The 18,277-nt window shown below is 42.8% G+C and overlaps 1 protein-coding gene across 1 annotated transcript; it reads right to left on the minus strand.

Moving 5' to 3' along the window:
* Nucleotides 1-12,184: 12,184 nt before the first annotated feature.
* On the minus strand, nt 12,185-17,127 carry UCHL1 (ubiquitin C-terminal hydrolase L1). The gene is made up of 9 exons (XM_056490771.1): nt 17,012-17,127; nt 16,897-16,908; nt 16,189-16,317; nt 15,176-15,326; nt 13,856-13,941; nt 13,733-13,780; nt 13,304-13,373; nt 12,916-12,974; nt 12,185-12,611 (listed from the first exon to the last, which is right to left on the minus strand). Exons 1-9 carry the CDS (start codon nt 17,042-17,044, stop codon nt 12,525-12,527), a joined length of 675 nt encoding a protein of 224 aa, XP_056346746.1. The 5' UTR covers nt 17,045-17,127; the 3' UTR covers nt 12,185-12,524.
* Between the last annotated feature and the right edge of the window lie 1,150 nt (nt 17,128-18,277).

Genomic DNA, 18,277 nt, shown 5'->3' on the forward strand with positions numbered 1-18,277 from the left:
TATTTTGTGTTTATTTTTTTCTAGATGGTCTCCATCTCCTGGTAACACAGAACTGCTTGGTGATCTGAGTTAAGGGTCAGGGCACTCTTAAACACAGCCTTCTTCTTGCCAAGTGAATAGGCAAGTAAAGTACTTAGGTGAGGCTTTGCACAGAACAGAATTGACTAAAGTCTTGTAATTCTCAAAGTGCACATCTGTTATCACACAGTGGGAAAGGCTCTGATGGGACATCAGGGGTCTGCCTCCAGCTTCCTGGTTTTTCGTATCTGCTGCTTCTGTATTTTAGCAGCTGTATGCCACCACCAGATTATCTGGTACAATAAAATGTACAGATCTCTGGAATACATTTTGCATAAAGAAACTGGATATGCATTAAGGCAAGGAGAGAGGCTGAGATGTTGCCTTCATGGTAGGAAGTTAGAAACTGATAAAAGAGTCAGAGTCAAATCCCTATCCCAGTGACTATTCATTGCTTTCAAACGGGGGACCACTGCAGGAAGAGAGAGCCATTCACCATAATGTGCCAGATAGCTTAATAGTTAAATTTAGTTCAACATAGAGTGATTCAGTGTATGTTTTGGCAGCAGAGCAGAAGAAAATGTCTAGCCAGAGAAGTGACATAACCCAGGACAGCCTGTCTGGTCTCTTTCTCTCATTCAAAAGGGCATCAAGCAGTAGGAGACTATCCACTGTAGAGTATTAAGCAGGGATAAATATCTCCTCCTTGCCATCAGAATGTTTAACTCCTTTTAGGTAAAACTGTGTCTAGACTCAGTATTCCCATCATTAAGCAATGCCCTCCTCTGTAGGTTTTCAGCACTGTGCTCCCCAGCCACAAGCCCCTTGTTCCTCCCATTGGTTTTGCAGAGGATCATGCTGCCTAACTGGCTGAGATTTACTTGAGTGACAAAATGGGTGGGAGCAGAGCTTTGCTTTGTGCAGGTTTCTCAAGAGCAGTGGTGGCAGAGCAGGGTGCTGAATGTCAGACTGGTCTGGCCACTCAGCCCTCCTGCTTTTTTCCTACCACTTGTCCACAGTACTGTGGCTTGTGAATGAGCATTCTCATTGCTTTGGACAATAATGGCTTTTTTGCCCCTTATAGAGCTATAGATTTTTGTTAGGGGAATAAAAGAAGACTCAGGATCTAAGCAGTACAGTGTGCCACCCCTGGGTGCTTTGCCACCCACTTCAGCTGCCTTAGGAGTTGAGTTTATGACTCTGAAGGAACTGGATGAACTGTTCTTAAGCTAAATGAAAGGAATGTTAAACTCCAGTTGCTTTTTATTGTCTTCTTGCCTGAACTTGGTTCATTCAAACCCTGATTTTGGAGGATATAAAACTGGAAAAAAAACCAGCTTCCCTGTGCAAGTTAATTTCTTGTACCTATTTACATCAGTGTGGTTACATTTTCAACACTGGCAAAAAACTATTTGCAAAACAACTCTGAGAAAATGAAAACAAAAACCACAAACCAAAAATTTACAGACATTTTCAAAAGAAAAAGTTTTTAAGTCTTTCATTATTGAAAACTACTCTTTATTTGGTATTTATGGAAAAGGTTATGTTATCTTTTCAAAACTGTAGGTATAAGTTTTGGGAAAATTCTTTGAATGGGCAGGGAGAATCAAACTAAAAAAATCACTTTAAAACCCAAAATCTGACTAGCTGAGATGTGAGTCTATATGCTGCCTCTCCAGAAACACAGGCCTGTCTAGTTCTTTCAACACTGACATTTTTCCTTTGCCTGTCATGTCAGTGAATACTTCCATTTTCTAAACGTCCACCAGGCTGTAGAAAGTAGCTGATACTCAACAAGAATAAGGATATAACAATATAATTGAATTGAGAGTTCCATGGAGTCTCTTGAGCAGACTTTGAGATACAGTGGGAATAGAGAGGATATTTTAGAACACAGACCTTTCTGGGAAACACCCCCTCACCAGTGTGTGCCACTTAAACTCCAGCATGGTTCATGTTTTGTGGCTGCTTTGAAGAAATGCAGACCTGGACTGCTTCTGTGCATCTGTTGTGTCTCACCCTGAAAGCTTCCCAGACTAGCACACTCAGAGATGGACTAAAACAAACACATCTGGGCCACAAGATGTAAATGAAACTCATTACCAATTCAAGTTCAAAATCTGTATGTTATAATACAGTACATTTCTACATGAAAAGACCACTCCAGACCCTAAGCATTTTTTCAGATTAGCTACAGTTCTAAATTCACTAGGAAATGAGAGACCTGGCCTTCTGTATATGGTCTGCAGTTTTATGCCTGAATATCATGAGCATGTACAGGCTGTAGTTTGGGAAACTTTTTTCCAGTATTCCATTCCAATATTTTCTGTGTCTTTTCTTTTTTTAATACAGAAAGGTCAACTGTAATTCTCTACAAGAAATGGCATGAGTTTCAGATAATTTTTCCTACACTACAGGTGATTTTTTTTTCACAGCTTACAAAGTGTATGCATATTAGTATTTGCAGATGTTTTTTTCCAGCTAGTTATCTTATTTGTGCTGGACAGAGCTTTATGTATCTTTTATGTATCTTTTTATGTATCTTTTTGTTTTGTTATAGATTTCACTGTCCGTGCTGTATTTGCAAACAAAATGCACAACCATTTATTTTGCCCCAGATAAGAATAAATATAAATAAATAAACAGGTGTTGAAAAGCCTTTCTAGTGCTTGCATATGTGATACCCCCCTGAAACAAAAGTCATTCTGAAAGCTTTACTGAAAGCTTGCTTTGAAAGTGAGTATTTTTGCAGACTGCTGACTGCAGTACTACATTTGCTAAAGAGAAGCAGTCACACAATGGTTTGCTTCTGTATTATCTAGGTCATGGGCCAGAATTCTCCTGGGTGCTAACACTTTCCATTAAGCTGAATTTGTTGGTGCACAGTGCAGCTATTTTCCTTTTTAAAGCTGGTCCTAAATGGGAATGCCTGCCTAGTTTAACTGGTTTTGGCTCTGTGTAGAGTCAAGGGGCAAGGTCCTTCCCCTGAGAGGCTGGCCTCTTATTCTGCCATGGCCAAGCACTAACTGGGCACTGAAATTCCCTAATTTATGCTCCCTACCACACATATTCACCACTGTTGATTTTGACAGTGTTTGTATGGTGATCCCTGAAGAGTTTGCAATCATCCATAAAGAAAAGTAGTTCAACAAAAAACAGCTGAAGCCAGTCTCCTGGCACAAATTTTAGCTTGCAAGAACCTAATTTAAATCCTAGAAATGCAAGCCCTAGAATTTAAACCTAGTGTATTCCAGAAGTCAGTGTATGGCAAACTTCCCCTAAATTCAATGCAGTAATTGTTCTTATTTTTGTTCCTAATCCTCTTCCTCTTACATGTGAATATGCTTGTGAGCAGTAGCTCTATCTCAAGCATTTTAAACCATTGCCATGCAGGATTTAGCTGCCTTTAGGTTTTATGATTTCTTATTTAGCCTTAAAGTTTTTAAAATAATTCTTGATATTATTATGATCCATGATATTTTTATGATATATAGTATATAGTATATAGTATATAGTATATAGTATATAGTATATAGTATATAGTATATAGTATATAGTATATACTATATATTATATACTATATTCTATATATTATATACTATACACTATATACTATAATGATCCATGTTGGATGATGCACATTTTACACAATGTGCATTAAATCTCTTATGTACATAGGAGAAAATAATGGATCTGTGTCCAGTCAGTGGTTTGTTTAGGACAGCACAAGAATATCTAAACTGTGTGACTGGTCCTGGCCACATTGCTGCTTGATCTGCTCTTTTATCTGGAGAGAGCCTTTTCTTCACCTGTTGGTCCATATTGTATGAGAGGTTATTGCATAGATATAATAAGTATACCTTGGCCTGACTGCTGAAATACTGAAAGGACAAATATTGAGATCTTGCCATAGACATGAAAAATATTGTGGGACTGGATAAAGCATATCCAACTTGTTATTGTTTTATTTCTTAAGAAGCTTTACAGAGCTTATTTCTTAAGAAGCTTTCCAGCAGCATTCTTATGGAAAAAAAGCCCAAAGAGAAGGAAGTTGCTCTGTTGGTGGTCACTGCTGGTGAAAAATCCAAAAATCTCCTGTCTGAGAATGAAGGCAGAGACAGCCCACACAGGTCAGCCTTTTTCTAATACACACAAATATTATCTCTTATATTACAGTGTGCAGATATGCTAAAAATGCATACATTATTTATACAAACTCATGTTACTGCTGTGGTACAAAGTACCGGGGGAAGAAGTTGAACTTGTGAATGCTTACACTTCAGACTATGGTTACTTTGTTGAGATCCACATTTTCTGCCTTGTTGTAATTTATAAACATTGGATTTAGTCAGGGTAAGTCTTCTTACAGCTTAACTGTAATTTCCTGTGCTAAATGGAGTCAGATGAGTGAGGCTATGAAATCCTGGAAAAGTATGATCATTCCAAGTCAATTCATCCCACTTGATGTAGCAGAATTGGTATAATTTTGGAAGAAGGATGGGCAGTTTGTTAATTCCCAGTCCAGTCCAGAGGGAAAATACCAAGTGAAGGGCTTCTGCTTCAAAGCAAATGGATTTTTCTCTCCTCATGCAATGAGTTCAGGCTTTGAGTCTAAACAGATGTGGAAATATCATCAAGTGTCTGACTAAGGAAATCACTTCTACCTATACATAACTTCAACCATGTGCTAGAGCCTAACTGAAGCCTTGGTTTCAGCTGAGATAATGGACTAGCCATGAACTGAGGTGAACTCTGTAAAATCAGACCCCAAGTGCTACACAGTACTTAAAAATTAATTTGCCTGTTGAAGCTTAGGAGCTGAATTTAGTGAATGTATATGAGCAGGGAACTTTTCCATGCCCCATCAAATCTAATGAAACAAATGACATTTCCTGACATGGATGTATCAAATGAGTTACAAATAAAACCAGTGTTGCTGTGGAGCTAATGTTTCAAATTTTGAGCAGCAGTATTTCTTTTCCTTTGATTGCACTCAGAGGGACTCGAGTGCAGTTGTGGATTTTGCTTTCAAAAACACCAGCTAAGTTATAGGGTTAAAAAAACCCCACCTAAATTTTTTTGAGGCTAGCAGGAGAAATATCTCAAGCTTTGAAAATCAAAGAGATTTTAAGCTTATTTCTTCCTACTGTTTTTTTAGTCTATCAATGAGTATGTGGTTCTCAGCCTGCAACATAGCAAGCATAGTCCCTGCAGGAAAGACAGGCAGCATTCCAAGGCTCTCCTGGGACAATTCCCTACTACAAGCCTCAGGAGTGGCACTCATGAACTACACACACCCACACTACCCCTAAGCAAAGGATTAAAGTCTGTCACCTGACTGACATGGATCCCTGCAGCAGCTGTGGCAGACAGACCATAGAAATGAAACAACTTTTGTCAAACACATTGTACAAGATCCCTGGCTGCTTAACCAGCAGTTTCCCATTGCCCTGAAACACTGCATTTTCACAAAGAGCAACGATTTTCCTAAACCCTCGTAGCCTGATCAGGGCCATGAACTTTCATTGGACTGATTCAAACCAAGCAGGATTTTGCCATCTTTGGCAAAAGATTTAAATGAGATTTTACAGGAAAGTTTATTTTCACTGCTGCTGGTACTGATCATTTCTGAAACACAGCAGGGATTACTTTATGACTTCTTCTCAGAGGGTCATGAAAATTGAAAACCAAGTCCCAAACTGTGTATTTAGGGAAGAATACACTCATAACAGTGGCATCAAAGGTTGTATCAAAAACTTGTAGCAGCTGCTTTCTGAAATTGGGAAAAATTAGCCACTTACTTTTCTTACATTGTTCAGTAAGAATTGGTCCTGAGAAACGTGTTGTTTATTGACATGACTTTGCCTTCAGGGCCATTGTTCAGTGAAAGGAGAAAGAATGGCTGGTAAAGTCAGATAAAGTATCAAGCTAGCCAAATAATTATATACTTTTCTGAACCATCTTGTTCCTTTATCAATACTTCTTCAAATGATCAGGAATATGGCGACAGCCTTGCCACCTGACTCTTCAGTATGCTGAATATTCAGCTTGAATACTGCAACCACTCTTCATATAATCATCTGCAATTTAGATTTATACATAATCCTCAACTCCCCAGTGCTGTTAAATATTTTTGTGGAATGGGAAGGGGAAAGAGAAGAAGTATTTCTTGAAGGTTGAGTTGCAATATAAGTCTACTAGAAAAATACCTTCAGGCATTATAAGGGGACTCAGGGAACTATGTATCAATACAGACCTCTTTGCAGACAAACATGAGTTCACCTGATTGTTCTCCAAGTCAGTCAAGCTGAGGTTAGTCTAACACTAAGCTTTAGCTAATAAGTCCAGCTAAGTGGGAGGGTGTATTAACTCAGGCCCAAAGCCAAGGCAGAGTAAATATAAGAACTCTCTGCAAAAAAAAAAAAAAAAAAAATAATCAGGGAATCTATGTCTCCATTCCTTACTTGAAAGGTGGGGAGAGTTAAGCTGCACTTTTCCCACTCTCAACACACCAGGAGTAGAAGCTCTTCTATTAGCATGCATACTTATGAAGACTTGAAAAAAAAATGCAACTCAGTCTGACTACAGTGCTATAAGTAATAATACCTCTTAGTATGGTAGAGAGTGTTCCTAAGCAATGGAACTGTCTGTCATGTTTTTTATGGTACCCTGCTGGAAATGCTAAACTAACTGAAATACCTTTGCCTAGTCTGGTTCCTCCAACATCACGCAGATCTCACAATTTGTATCTTACAGCAATATCATCTCACCACATCTGAAGCTCATCTAAGCAAAAAGTACAGAAGTTTCAAATCAGTTCTACATAGCTCATTATTTGTTCACTGAGCTTCATCTAGCACTATATTTTTGATGCACAATTATTTAAGGGATTGGGAGACTTCATTGAACAGTCTTATGGTACTGCTGGAAAGATGACAATTGAAAAATGTCCAGGAATTCTCTCGTTTTTCCATTTTGCCCATTACTCACTGCTCTTTTTCCCCCAGGACACCCTTGGGGATGTTACACACATCTTCAGGGAAAACTCCTCATATTTCAGTTTCTGATTCATTGACTGTGGAAGTGCTCTCTCAGGTCTTTCTTTGGCCTCTGCCTTCCCCAGCTCTCTGTGAAGTGACAGCCCTCCCATCAGTAACAGAACCTGCACCTCTCCCTAGATGCATTTGCTGCTGTTCCTGCAGCCATTCTTGTCCTTCCACCCCAGACAGAGAAGAAAACCAGCAGTCAGTAGCATTATCCTCCAGCTCCTCCTGCAGGGAACAACTTCCCCACTCAAAGCATTTGCAATTTCAATGAGGATTAACTGGGCAAGCTTCAATCCATATCCATGCATTTCTTGTCATCCCATTCACTTTTATCGTTTTCACTTGGTTTCGGAATTTTTCCTTTTTTATTTTTATTTTTAGCATTTAATTTTTTCAATTACTTTTCATGCCTGATTTCAGGATTTGAATTTGAGTAATTTTGGCAAGGTTTGGTCATTTTCACTGCTCCTCATTTCATCTCAGTCCATTTGGTTGTAGTCTCTCCATTTCCAAATTTTCTGGTTTTTTTTTTTTTTTTCCTACTGCATTTTATTGGATCATATCTCCTTTACAGAGCATTTGTTAGACTTTGTTCTCTGATTTCAAGATTTCATTCCCTTTCCTGAAAGAGAATGAAAGTTCCTGATTTCCTCAGTTCCTGAGGCTGGAGCAACTCTGATCACTGCTCTGGTTTTTTCATACTGTAGTAGGTAACTTCAGACAGCTTAAGAGAAGCTGGTTGTTAAATTCTGGACCCTTACACACTTGCAAGGATGGAGATGCTCCTGTTTCTCTGACAACTTGCTCCAGTATCTTACTTTCCTATGAAGAAATACTCCTCTAGTTTCCAAATCTCCTGAACTGAATCTTCCAAGCAGCTATTTGGGGTCAGTGCCCTTTGACAGACCATCTCCTATACCAGGAAAAAGATATGGCTTTTGTCATCTTTGCAGTTGCCCTTGGTGTATTTGTAAGCTACAATCAGACCTTGTCTTAGTCTCCTCCATGCCAGACTATATAGGCTGAGCTCCACCAATCTCTCCTCATAGGCCACGTGCTCCCTTTCTCTGTTATCCTGCTGCTGGACCCTCTCCAGATTCCTCCACATCCTTTTTGGACTGGGAAGGGGGGACCCAGAACTGAACCGCTATTCCAGGAGCAACCTCCCCAGTGCCAAGGAGTAACGGGCAATCTTCCCCTCCACCTGCTGCTCTTGTTCCTCCCAGTATAGCTCCCATAATCACACAGTATGTGATTTGCCCTACAGGAAGGGCACTCAGCATATGGGCTTACATTCAGCTTGGCATCTGCCATAACCCCCAGGCTGCAGAAGGGCTGAAACTCAGCCCATCACCTCCCAGCCACAGGGGGCTGCAGCCAGGTGCCAAGTTCTGCACCTCACCACCTTGAACTCCATGAGGCTTCTTCTAACCCATCCTCTCATCCCTTGAGATCCCATGGCTTCAAAGCATTTGGAATGTCAACCAATTCCTGTAACTTAATATCATCCTGTACAATATGTAAAAAACTACAAAATGCCAGTGATATTTTATATCCTTTGGTCACAAAGGAACTTCAATGCTGTTACTATGCTTCTGGGCTGCCTTTTTCTCAATTTGTGTTTGTTCTCATTCAGTTCTCAGTTTCATTGAGCTGAAGTCCTGTCATCAGCCTCTTCTTGCTGCTGGCAGCACCAGGAGAGGGATCCTGTGACTACAAGGTTTATTGCCAGTCTGGTTTGCTCCCAATGCCCACCACGGGCCCTGCTGTCTTTGCACTAATGGCAGAGGATATGAATGTGTCGATCTCCTTTTTCAAGTAACTGCTCCTCCATCTTAAATATTTGAGATTGATAAACTAGTCTATGTGTCAAAAGCCAAATGCTGTTGGAGTTAGTCCCACACTTTCCTTACTTCCCAAAAAAATAATTCTATTTAGTATGGAAATAGTAGTGTATATATTGCACAGCAGTATATATTGGACAAAAGTTGTACATCAGCTGCAAGTAAACTGGGGATCTAGGCCAAAACTATTCATATGTGTAAGAAGCTTTGCATGTTGCATAATGCCTAACTTTTGATAAAGACAAGGATTGGCTATTTGGTTCTGAAATCAGAAGTGTGCCTAAGCATATGAATGATTCTACTGAAAGCAACAGGACTAGCTGTGGACTTATGATAGCATCTGGATCTGTCATTGGCTCTAAATCAGACTTGTTGCTTTAAGTTTCCCAATGCTGCCATCTACAGAGTAAGATGACCACAGCTTTCAACAGGCAGGCAAGAAAACAGATACAAAAATGATAGAAAATGATAGGTTGCACACAGCCAACCCTGGTAGAGCTCTAAATTAGCAATGAACATGTCTAAACAGATAAGCCTAAAATCCTACCTGAGACTCTTCAATATTTCTTAAGTATTTCTAAGAATAGTTCTATATATTAACTGTTGAATGTCCACCTTTGGAAGGTAGCACAAAAATGGCAGGAACCTGTTAATTCAAATTAATTTGCTCCACTGTCTGGAAGAGCAGCATGCTTTGCAAGCTCCTGCTCTTCTCAACAATTTTCACAGGGAAAATTCAGGTGTAAATTCAGGAAGAGCATGAAGGGCTTTGGATGAGAAGTAGAGAGGGTCAAAAGAGCCAATTTACTTAAAAAGAACACACAGGAAATCAAGGAAAAGTAACAGTTCTGAATGGAACTACAGATATAAAAAAAAAAAAAGAGGAGAAAACAAGGAGGGACAAGAAATGATCCTTACTTCAGATAGATGTACTCAAGAAAAAATAATAAATTATCAGAGCATCTTCTCATGAAAAGTGTTTTGATACATAGCACTCTAAAAAACAATTCTTGTCCCAAACATTTCTGCCAATGTGTGAAATAACAGGCAAAGATTACAATTTAAAAACTGGCAAGTATAGGTAAAATAACCTAGAAAATATGAAAAAGAAAAAGCATTTATTTTGAAATTATACATGCCTGATATGGCTTTAAAACATCTTCCTGGTTTTCTGTTTATGGCTTATTCACTAGAATTTTAAGTTGTCAAATATACACTTCTATGCATTGTGACTTTTTTTTCTGAATGCAGTAACACATTTGGAACAGCTGCACTGTAAAATTGCAACATCTTCCATTTATTCAGCTAAGAGATCACCACCCACAGTTTGAGATTTCTATCCCATCTCCCAAGATCTTTGCCATCCCAAATAACTCATCTTCCTCTTTCTGAAACCCAAGATGTTTTGAAGTAAAGCCCAGCTGTTTGCTAAGCCCTTGTCATCATTTCTACAGGGGACAACAGCCTAGCTAGTGATGTTAAACATGTTAGATAGATAACATTCATTTTTTAGTTTTTCTCTTTATTTCCATCCTTTGAAACTATACCTGGGATCAGAATGTCAGAAAATAAGAAAACTTTGGCACAAACAGCCCTTTTCCTACTTTTTCATGAGGCCTAAATTACTAAAATGTTTCCTTTTGGTAGATTCTAAATCCAGAAGCTTGAGCAGAATGAAAAAAAAAAGTTTATGAATCACTGAAATAATTTCAGAAGCCCCGTTTGTACTGCTAATTAAAACAAAAAGGAAAACATTAAAGACTGGACTGCTGCCATGACTATAAAACATACAGCAGTGTCTCAAAGGCATTTTCAGGTTTCTCCAGCTTTGACTCTACACAGGCACAGCCACAGCATGTAAATTGCCCTGAGGGCAAGGAGAGGAGCCCCTGCAGCACCAAAGCTCACTGCCCCAGGTAAGGCAGCCAGCTCACTTGCCCTCCTCCTGCAGCAGGGTTTTACTGCACCTTGCACTCTCCTGTGCTCCTGCCCTGGCAGCTCCTCCCTTGCTGGGGTGTTGCCAAGCAGCCTGAGGCACAGGCAGGGCTCTGAGCCTGCACTGGAGCAGCGGCTGCAGCTCTGATGTCCCGGGAGCCTCTCCCCGTACCCCACACCTTCCACTGACAGGCAGCAGATGATGCTGCTCTACAGGACGACACATAACAGACCTTTTCTTAGCCATAGCTTTCATCTCACTGCTAACAGAAACTGATGTTTAGAACTGGAGTATCCTGAGGTCTAGTTAATCCTTAGAATTCAAATTAAAATGTGTTGCAAGCCTTTGTCAGGTTCAGCTAATTACATGAGCAGTAACAAGGCTCAATGCAAAACCTCAGCCCACACAGAGCTTTAAAAAAAGCCTGAATTACCCTCCAAGAAAGCCCTGAAGCCAGAACAGCTTGCAGCATACCTGGAGCACCAGTGACCATCTAAGATTGTGCTATCCACCATTGTATAAAATGGTTGCCAAGGACAGACTGGGACTGCATTAGAATAAAGGCCCAAGTTAGAGGGTGTTTTATCCCTGCCTACAGCTACCTGAAGCGTCAGCTGCGAGCTGCAAGAGCAGCAAACAGCACTCACGTACAAATAATTTCCACAGGTCATGGTTCATGCCAGAAAACATGTATTATAGATTAAATCTCTTGCCCTTGAATACAAAGTTACATACTGTCATCAGAAATTAATGTTGCATGGGTTTCTCCTTTTTAGGTCATTTTGGATGGGACAGATAAGTACAGCCTCTTTAAAGGTCTTCATCACAGAATCACAAGTCAGTAAGCACACACAGCCTAGCCCAGGATTGTGTTCTGCCTCAGCCAGCAGGTTTGGTTTAGCTACAGGTAGGGAAAGTATCTGTTCTAATACTGTCTCCTATAAGGAAGCATTACATCAACCACCTCAGTGGGTATTCTATGGCTTGCAGCACTAATACAGACAATATTAAGGTAACATTTGAATGTTAGTTTATCACACCTTACCCCTCCAAAATAATGTATTCAGGGTAGCAAATTGCAGCTTTTGAGTTTCAGACTGGACATTAGGAAAAGCCTTACTAGAAGGGCAATGCAGTGTGCAGCACTGCAATATGTTACACAGACCAGTGTCTCTCCATCCTTGAAGGCCTCCAAGACACTAAAAAGAGCCTTTGCCCTGCTACCCTGAGACTAACTTAACTTCTTCTCAGATGAGAGCTTTGAGGGTCTTTAAAAAGGAAGGTTTACATAGGATGCCACACAACTCCTTCTGGAGAAAATTAGTCATCACTTTAGTCCATTTAGTCTTCCAGCAGAACAGTTTATTCTCATTAAGGACAAGGAAATATCAACCAACAACTCAATTAACATAACACAGATCAAACAAGCCCTGTTAAGCATTTTCTACTTAACATGTGAGAAAAGAGTCTAAAGATAACTGATGTGTCCAAACCGTTCACATTAAAACTTGAGCTCATCCTTTAGCATAAGCTCAGCTGATGTTGCTTCTGTGTATAGCAAAAGGTGGAAATAATTTAAGTTACCAGAACAGCTGTGTTTAACAAGTACTGAAGCACTGGAGTTTAAACTGCATTTACTGGTGTGCTATTAAACTGTTTTCCTTGCATCTCTTCAGAGTCTTAAGCAGACTTGCAGAAAGCCACAGCAGAAAAACGAACTTCTCCTTTTTCACGCTCTGTAAATTGTCTGCAGATCTTAGCAGAATCCTTAGGGATGAAAAAATACAGCCAAATATAATCAAATCCAGTTCCTGTAGAGAACAAGTCTTTGCAGTTCCTCTCTGAGTCCCACCAACTAAGTTATATAATCTTATAGCACCAACTAATAAATACAGGTATCTAGCTCTTAGGGACAATACCTTTAGTAGTCAATACCTTTAGCAGATTTAAGCACAGACTTGTACAGTAAGTAGGTACAGCCACTATACACCACATGCAGACTTCTCACCTCTTTATAGGCTTTTTCTAAGCCTTGTTTTCAGGGAAACAAGCAGCAAGGGGGAAGACTTACCTTCAACAGCAAGTCATCCGAGCTTGTGCCATGGTTTACAGGAAATGGCATACGGCCATCTATGAAAGAAATACTTCTGAATTAGCAGAACTGAGCATAGTGGACCCAAATAAGCACACACATAATGATACTTGGGAAGTCAGAACAAATTGTCAATAGTCTGAGTGAGATGGAAAAAACTCTTCTCAGCTTCATCAGAGACAGCATGCTTTAGGCCTTCAGTGTAACCTAGCATCAGTTAAAATCTTCAGATGAGGACACAAATCATGTTTTGGCTCTGAGAGCCTCAGCAAACAGTTTAATCAGCACAAAGTATCTTGCTTGAGCCCCCAACACTGATGCAGTGTGAAGTAGGCCCAGTCCAACTGCAGAGTTCACAGGATCTTACCCAATTCATACAGGTGTCCATCCACATTGACAAATAGGATGAAGTGGAAGTTCACACTGTTGTCCTCAACCTTAGAAAACATCAGATATATTTGTTAGATTGAAGCTAGTACTGCAAACCAAATTTGTTACTACAGAACACAGGAAACTTCAACAAGAAAGCAAATGACTGAAAACTTAAGCTCAGTGGAAGAGGTCTGTGGCAAGACTTCTACAAGGTCAAGCACCAGAAATGACATTTTATGACTGGCTCTTGATCCAAATTTTGAATCCATGTTTGGGGAAGAAATTCTGAACAAGCATTCAGCCATGAGTCACTCATTTCTACTTCCTCATGAACTGTAACAGCTATCTGACAGACACAAAATAAGTGGTGCTCTACCACCTCCATGAAACATTTTTCCCAAAATTTTACACATTCACATCTTACCCGACATTGTCCTTCTTGCGCAACAGAATTGTGGACTTCTTGGATAGCCTTAAGAGAAAGCAGGTACAGGTTACTACATCTTTAAGTGCTGGTAACTGTCAGCAGTTTGTGTAGCTCATATACCTTATTATTTGCCAAATGCTTAGCTCTTTCTTCAGGGGACAAATCAGCTGTTTCATCAAGAAACTTCTTCAGGGCAGACCCCTCCTCTGCACAAGATAATCAAACATTTTATTCCATATAGGTAAAACATCAGTCACAGTCTAGATGCAGCCCACAGTAATCAATGCTTTTTGCACTAACTACAAGTCATTGCATTCAGCCTGTAACTATCTCCACCATAAGCACATTATAACTACTAACACTTAAAGTACACTATTTATCCAGAAGATATGTGTAACAATCTACACAAGCAACCAGAGTTGTTTCAGAGAAGAGTGCTTCAGTGTACTCTGGATGCTTGTTTTGAAAAACCATTCTCAAACGGGATTTAGCTTTTCTGATTTCCCCACTGCACATTTGGCAGAAATGATCAGTCCTATTTCGAAGAAACTCAAGAAAGGTACCAGCTGTAAGGACACATACCTAACAGAATATAGGTAGATGAGATTGTCTCACTGTCTTCAAATGAAGGCAGTACTTGCTCATGACAGGCTTACTTTGGTTTTCCAGAACATAAATTAGTAGTGCAGTACTAAGATGCACTGAGGTCTAGCACACAAAAGATGTGCTGCATCATTGCTTCACTCATCAAGAGTGTGTTATTCCAGTGAATCCTTCTTAAGAAGAATAAAAGCAAAACTATGCTTAGATGCTCACTATGACTTGCACATGTTTTCCTTTGTATAAAAAGGAATCCCACACCACAGAAAGGGTCCAAGTTCTCTTAGAATAATGGTAGTTGTATTTTGCAGCTCTAGTCTCTGAACAACAAAAGAATCTTTTTCTGTAGTAAACAAGCCATCAAAACCATTACCTTGGCAGGAAAAATTTCATTACAAACCCTTATCTACACAACTTCTCCAGCAAAAAGAAAACGTGTTTTAGACTGGTTTACAGGCTACTCTGAACACATCAATTTACACTAAGCATAAGTAGCATGAAGAACTCCATCTCCTCTATTGACATCAAGCTTAATGTCAGTAACTACTTTTGAATACAGTACTTCCTAATTACAGGCAGTCCTGCTAAGTGCCCTTTTCTTCTGGCCCTGCTTACTAGCACAATACCTCTGCAGCTAGTAGACAGGAGTTGAAGCACATTCCCTTCTGTGTTTCAGGCAGTCCATGTGCCCCTCTCCAAGAGCTGCAAGACCTACTTACCAAGTACATCATGCTTTAACTTAGCTTGCTTGAATGCCACAACTGTCTCCCAACAGCCCATACCCATTTAACCTCCTGTCAAAAAATGGAAATTCAGGCACTTCAGAACATCCATACTCACCAAGTTTCAATTTGTCTTTGTTATTAGCAACTGCATGTATCAGACCAATTGTCCCACAGGAGTTACTGACGGTCTGCTTCAGGAAATACACTTTGGAACTGATCTCCTGGTCCTTTATTTTCTCAGTCTGTTGCTTCCTGAAGTTTTCATGCTGTAAACATGTAACGGTGTTAGGCATTTCATCACAATCCTATCTCTGTATTGCACACTGGACAAGTACATTGTTGTGCAGAAGAATCAGTATCAGGACTGGACAAAGATTTACTCAGAAAGTCATCTTTGTGGCACCAGTAAAGCACCATATGTCTAAACTGGATTCAGGCCAACACTTAATGGACTACCTGCATGATTCAGTCATATCCAAAGGTACTGTTCTTAGTTTCTCTATCCGTGCCATACACTGGAAATAGCTTAGGGTGGGAAATAATATAATGGATAGGCTCTTTTATAGCCTCTCTTAGTTGCTTCAGTCCATTGAACAAGGCTACTCAGCATGTCTCTACAATAGGCCTTTTAGAATTATTTGCCTTCATGAGCCCCTCCCCATCAGAACAATGTATAAACAACTGTAAAATCCATCGCTATTGGAAGGTTATAATCCTTGTTTTTAAGAACCTGTTAATTGAATTTGATTTCATCTCCTCGTTCCCTTCCTCAGCATCAGGTTGATGGAATATATTGATATTAATACATTAAAGAAGTAATGCAGGCCTCTCCAGATCCAATGATTCAGCATGGTAATGGAATCGCTATTCTTCACACTCAAGATCACTCATGGGGGTTTTTTTTCCCCCCTCAATCTGACATAAAAAGCAAAATCTCACAGGAATCTCACAGGGATGGAATGAGAGCCCTTGTTTGGTTGCTCAGCTCAGCTCAGTTGAGGCTATTTGGGACCAAGCAGAACACCGTGCCAGTGCCAAGCCCCATGCACGCCCGACCATCTGATGCTTGGGCGGCTGACAGCGCGCTCCGACCGCGGCCGCGCTGCCCTGCGCGGGAGGGGAACCCACCTGCTCGGTGAGCGGGAACAGCAGCAGCAGCGCGCAGGCCGGGCTGGGCACGGCGCGCAGCGCCTCATCCTCGAAGCCCAGCACGTCCACGAAGCGCCAGCCAGGACCCACCCCGAGGCGGGACAGCACCTGCACGGGGCACAGACAGCGGGTGGCGCGGCCGCGACACGCCCGTCCCCGGGGAGCGCGGCCGCCCGGCCCCGCCGCGCCCGGTGACACAGCACAACGCGCGGCCCCGCCGCGCCCCCTGCCGGCCGCGCCCGCTCAGCGCCGGCTCCGCAGGTGCGGCCGCGCCCGACGGAGGGATGGAGGGAGGCTCCGCGCCCCGGCGGGGGGAGATGCGCAGGGATGGAGGGAGCCGCTGCTCCGCGCCCCGGCGGGGCGGGATGCGCAGGGATGGAGGGAGCCGCTGCTCCGCGCCCCGGCGGGGCGGGATGCGCAGGGATGGAGGGAGGCTCCGCTCCGCGCCCTGTCGGGGCGGGATGCCGAGGGATGGAGGGAGGCTCCACGGGATGCCGAGGGATGGAGGGAGGCTCCACGGGATGCCGAGGGATGGAGGGAGGCTCCGCTCCGCAGGTGTGGCCGCGCCCCGCGCAGCGGTACCGCCACCGCGGCTGGCGCTCCCCGGCAGGGAGGGATGCACAGGGATGGAGGGGGAAGGGGCGGCGCCCTCCCGCCCGCGGCGGTCCTCCGGCGGCGGCAACTCACTTTGTTCAGCATCTGGAAGACAATGCGGGGGGTGAAAAGCGTGAGTGCCGGTGAGAGACGGCGTCCCACCACCCGCTCCGCAGCCCCAGCCCTGTGCCCGCCGCCCCTGGCGCACCTCGGGGTTGATCTCCATCGGCTGCCAGGCCATGGCTGCAGCGCGGCGGGAGCCGGGAAGAAGGCAGGCTGTGCCCCACGCACGACGATGTGCCCCGCGGCAGTTCCGCTGCCGAGCCGCTGGCGACGCTGAGGCGCGGAGCCGCCCACCCGGCTCTTATATAGGGGCGGGCTGGCCCACTCCGCGCGGCGCGGGGGGAGAGGGAGGAGCAGGGCACGGCCGAAGCGCGGGGGGGCGCGGGGCCTGAGGGCCGTGGGGCCGGGGCCGTGGGGCCGGGGCCGGGGGAGCCCGGCCGGGGCTGCGGGGCCCGGTCACGCCGCCTCCGCCGGAGCGGGGTGCGGCCGGCGGCCAGGGGGACCCCGGCTCCCTGGCGCTGGCGTGGAGAAAGTGCTGGAAGTGCCGGCAGCGTGGGCAAGCGGCTGGCATCACCCGGGGCAACAGGTTTGTCCTCCAGCATCGGCCCTGGCCTGGGCTGCGCGCATCCCGAGAGCCCGTGTGTGCTTTCGTGTGCCTAACCGCTCCTGAGCATCAGAGCCTCTTCTGTGGGTGTAGCGTAAAGTATACAATGGTTTTGATATTCAACAAAATCATGAAACACTTATTTTTAAATTTCCAATATGATTAATCCGACATGAAAGTCTCCCGTGTGCTGATTGCATCTGCATTTGGACCAACCCCTAAACCAGTCCAGTGAAGCTGGTTAAAAAATAGCGGGCTTTTTATCTTTTATTCATGACCTGACAGTTTCTGTGCACAATGTCTTTGGACTAGAACATGTCTGAACAAGGAAACAAAACCAACCTGCTCAAAATACTAGAGATCACGTGGATTCCCAACAGCTTTTCAGATTGTACTGGTAAACAGCCTGATGGGAGCCTTGTGGATAAGCGAGATGCTTCACAGTTGTCTTTCAAACAATGCAAATACTGAACAAAAGAGTCAGCTGAATGTCTGCAGTCTGTTTGGTTTTGATGACTTTCTTCCTTTGGTTTTTCATTGTGTTTCAGAGCGATTTGGGCCCCAGCGCAGCAAAATTTCTAAGTGCCTGCCTGATTTCAAGCACATTTAAATTAACTTTAGATCTATTGCACTGTAATTTAGTGGGGAATCATTCACATCAGGTGTTGCACACATGCATTTTCGAACTAAGACCTATTCATCAACATTACTCAGTTTACCATGAGCTCTTTGGGAAAAAAGCATAGAGTTAGTCTTTGAATAAAAGGTTCAAGATGCAGTCTCACACTAGTTCTACATATAACAAGA

This window comes from Oenanthe melanoleuca, chromosome 4 (assembly GCF_029582105.1).
Source record: "Oenanthe melanoleuca isolate GR-GAL-2019-014 chromosome 4, OMel1.0, whole genome shotgun sequence".
Taxonomy (NCBI): Eukaryota; Metazoa; Chordata; class Aves; order Passeriformes; family Muscicapidae; genus Oenanthe; species Oenanthe melanoleuca.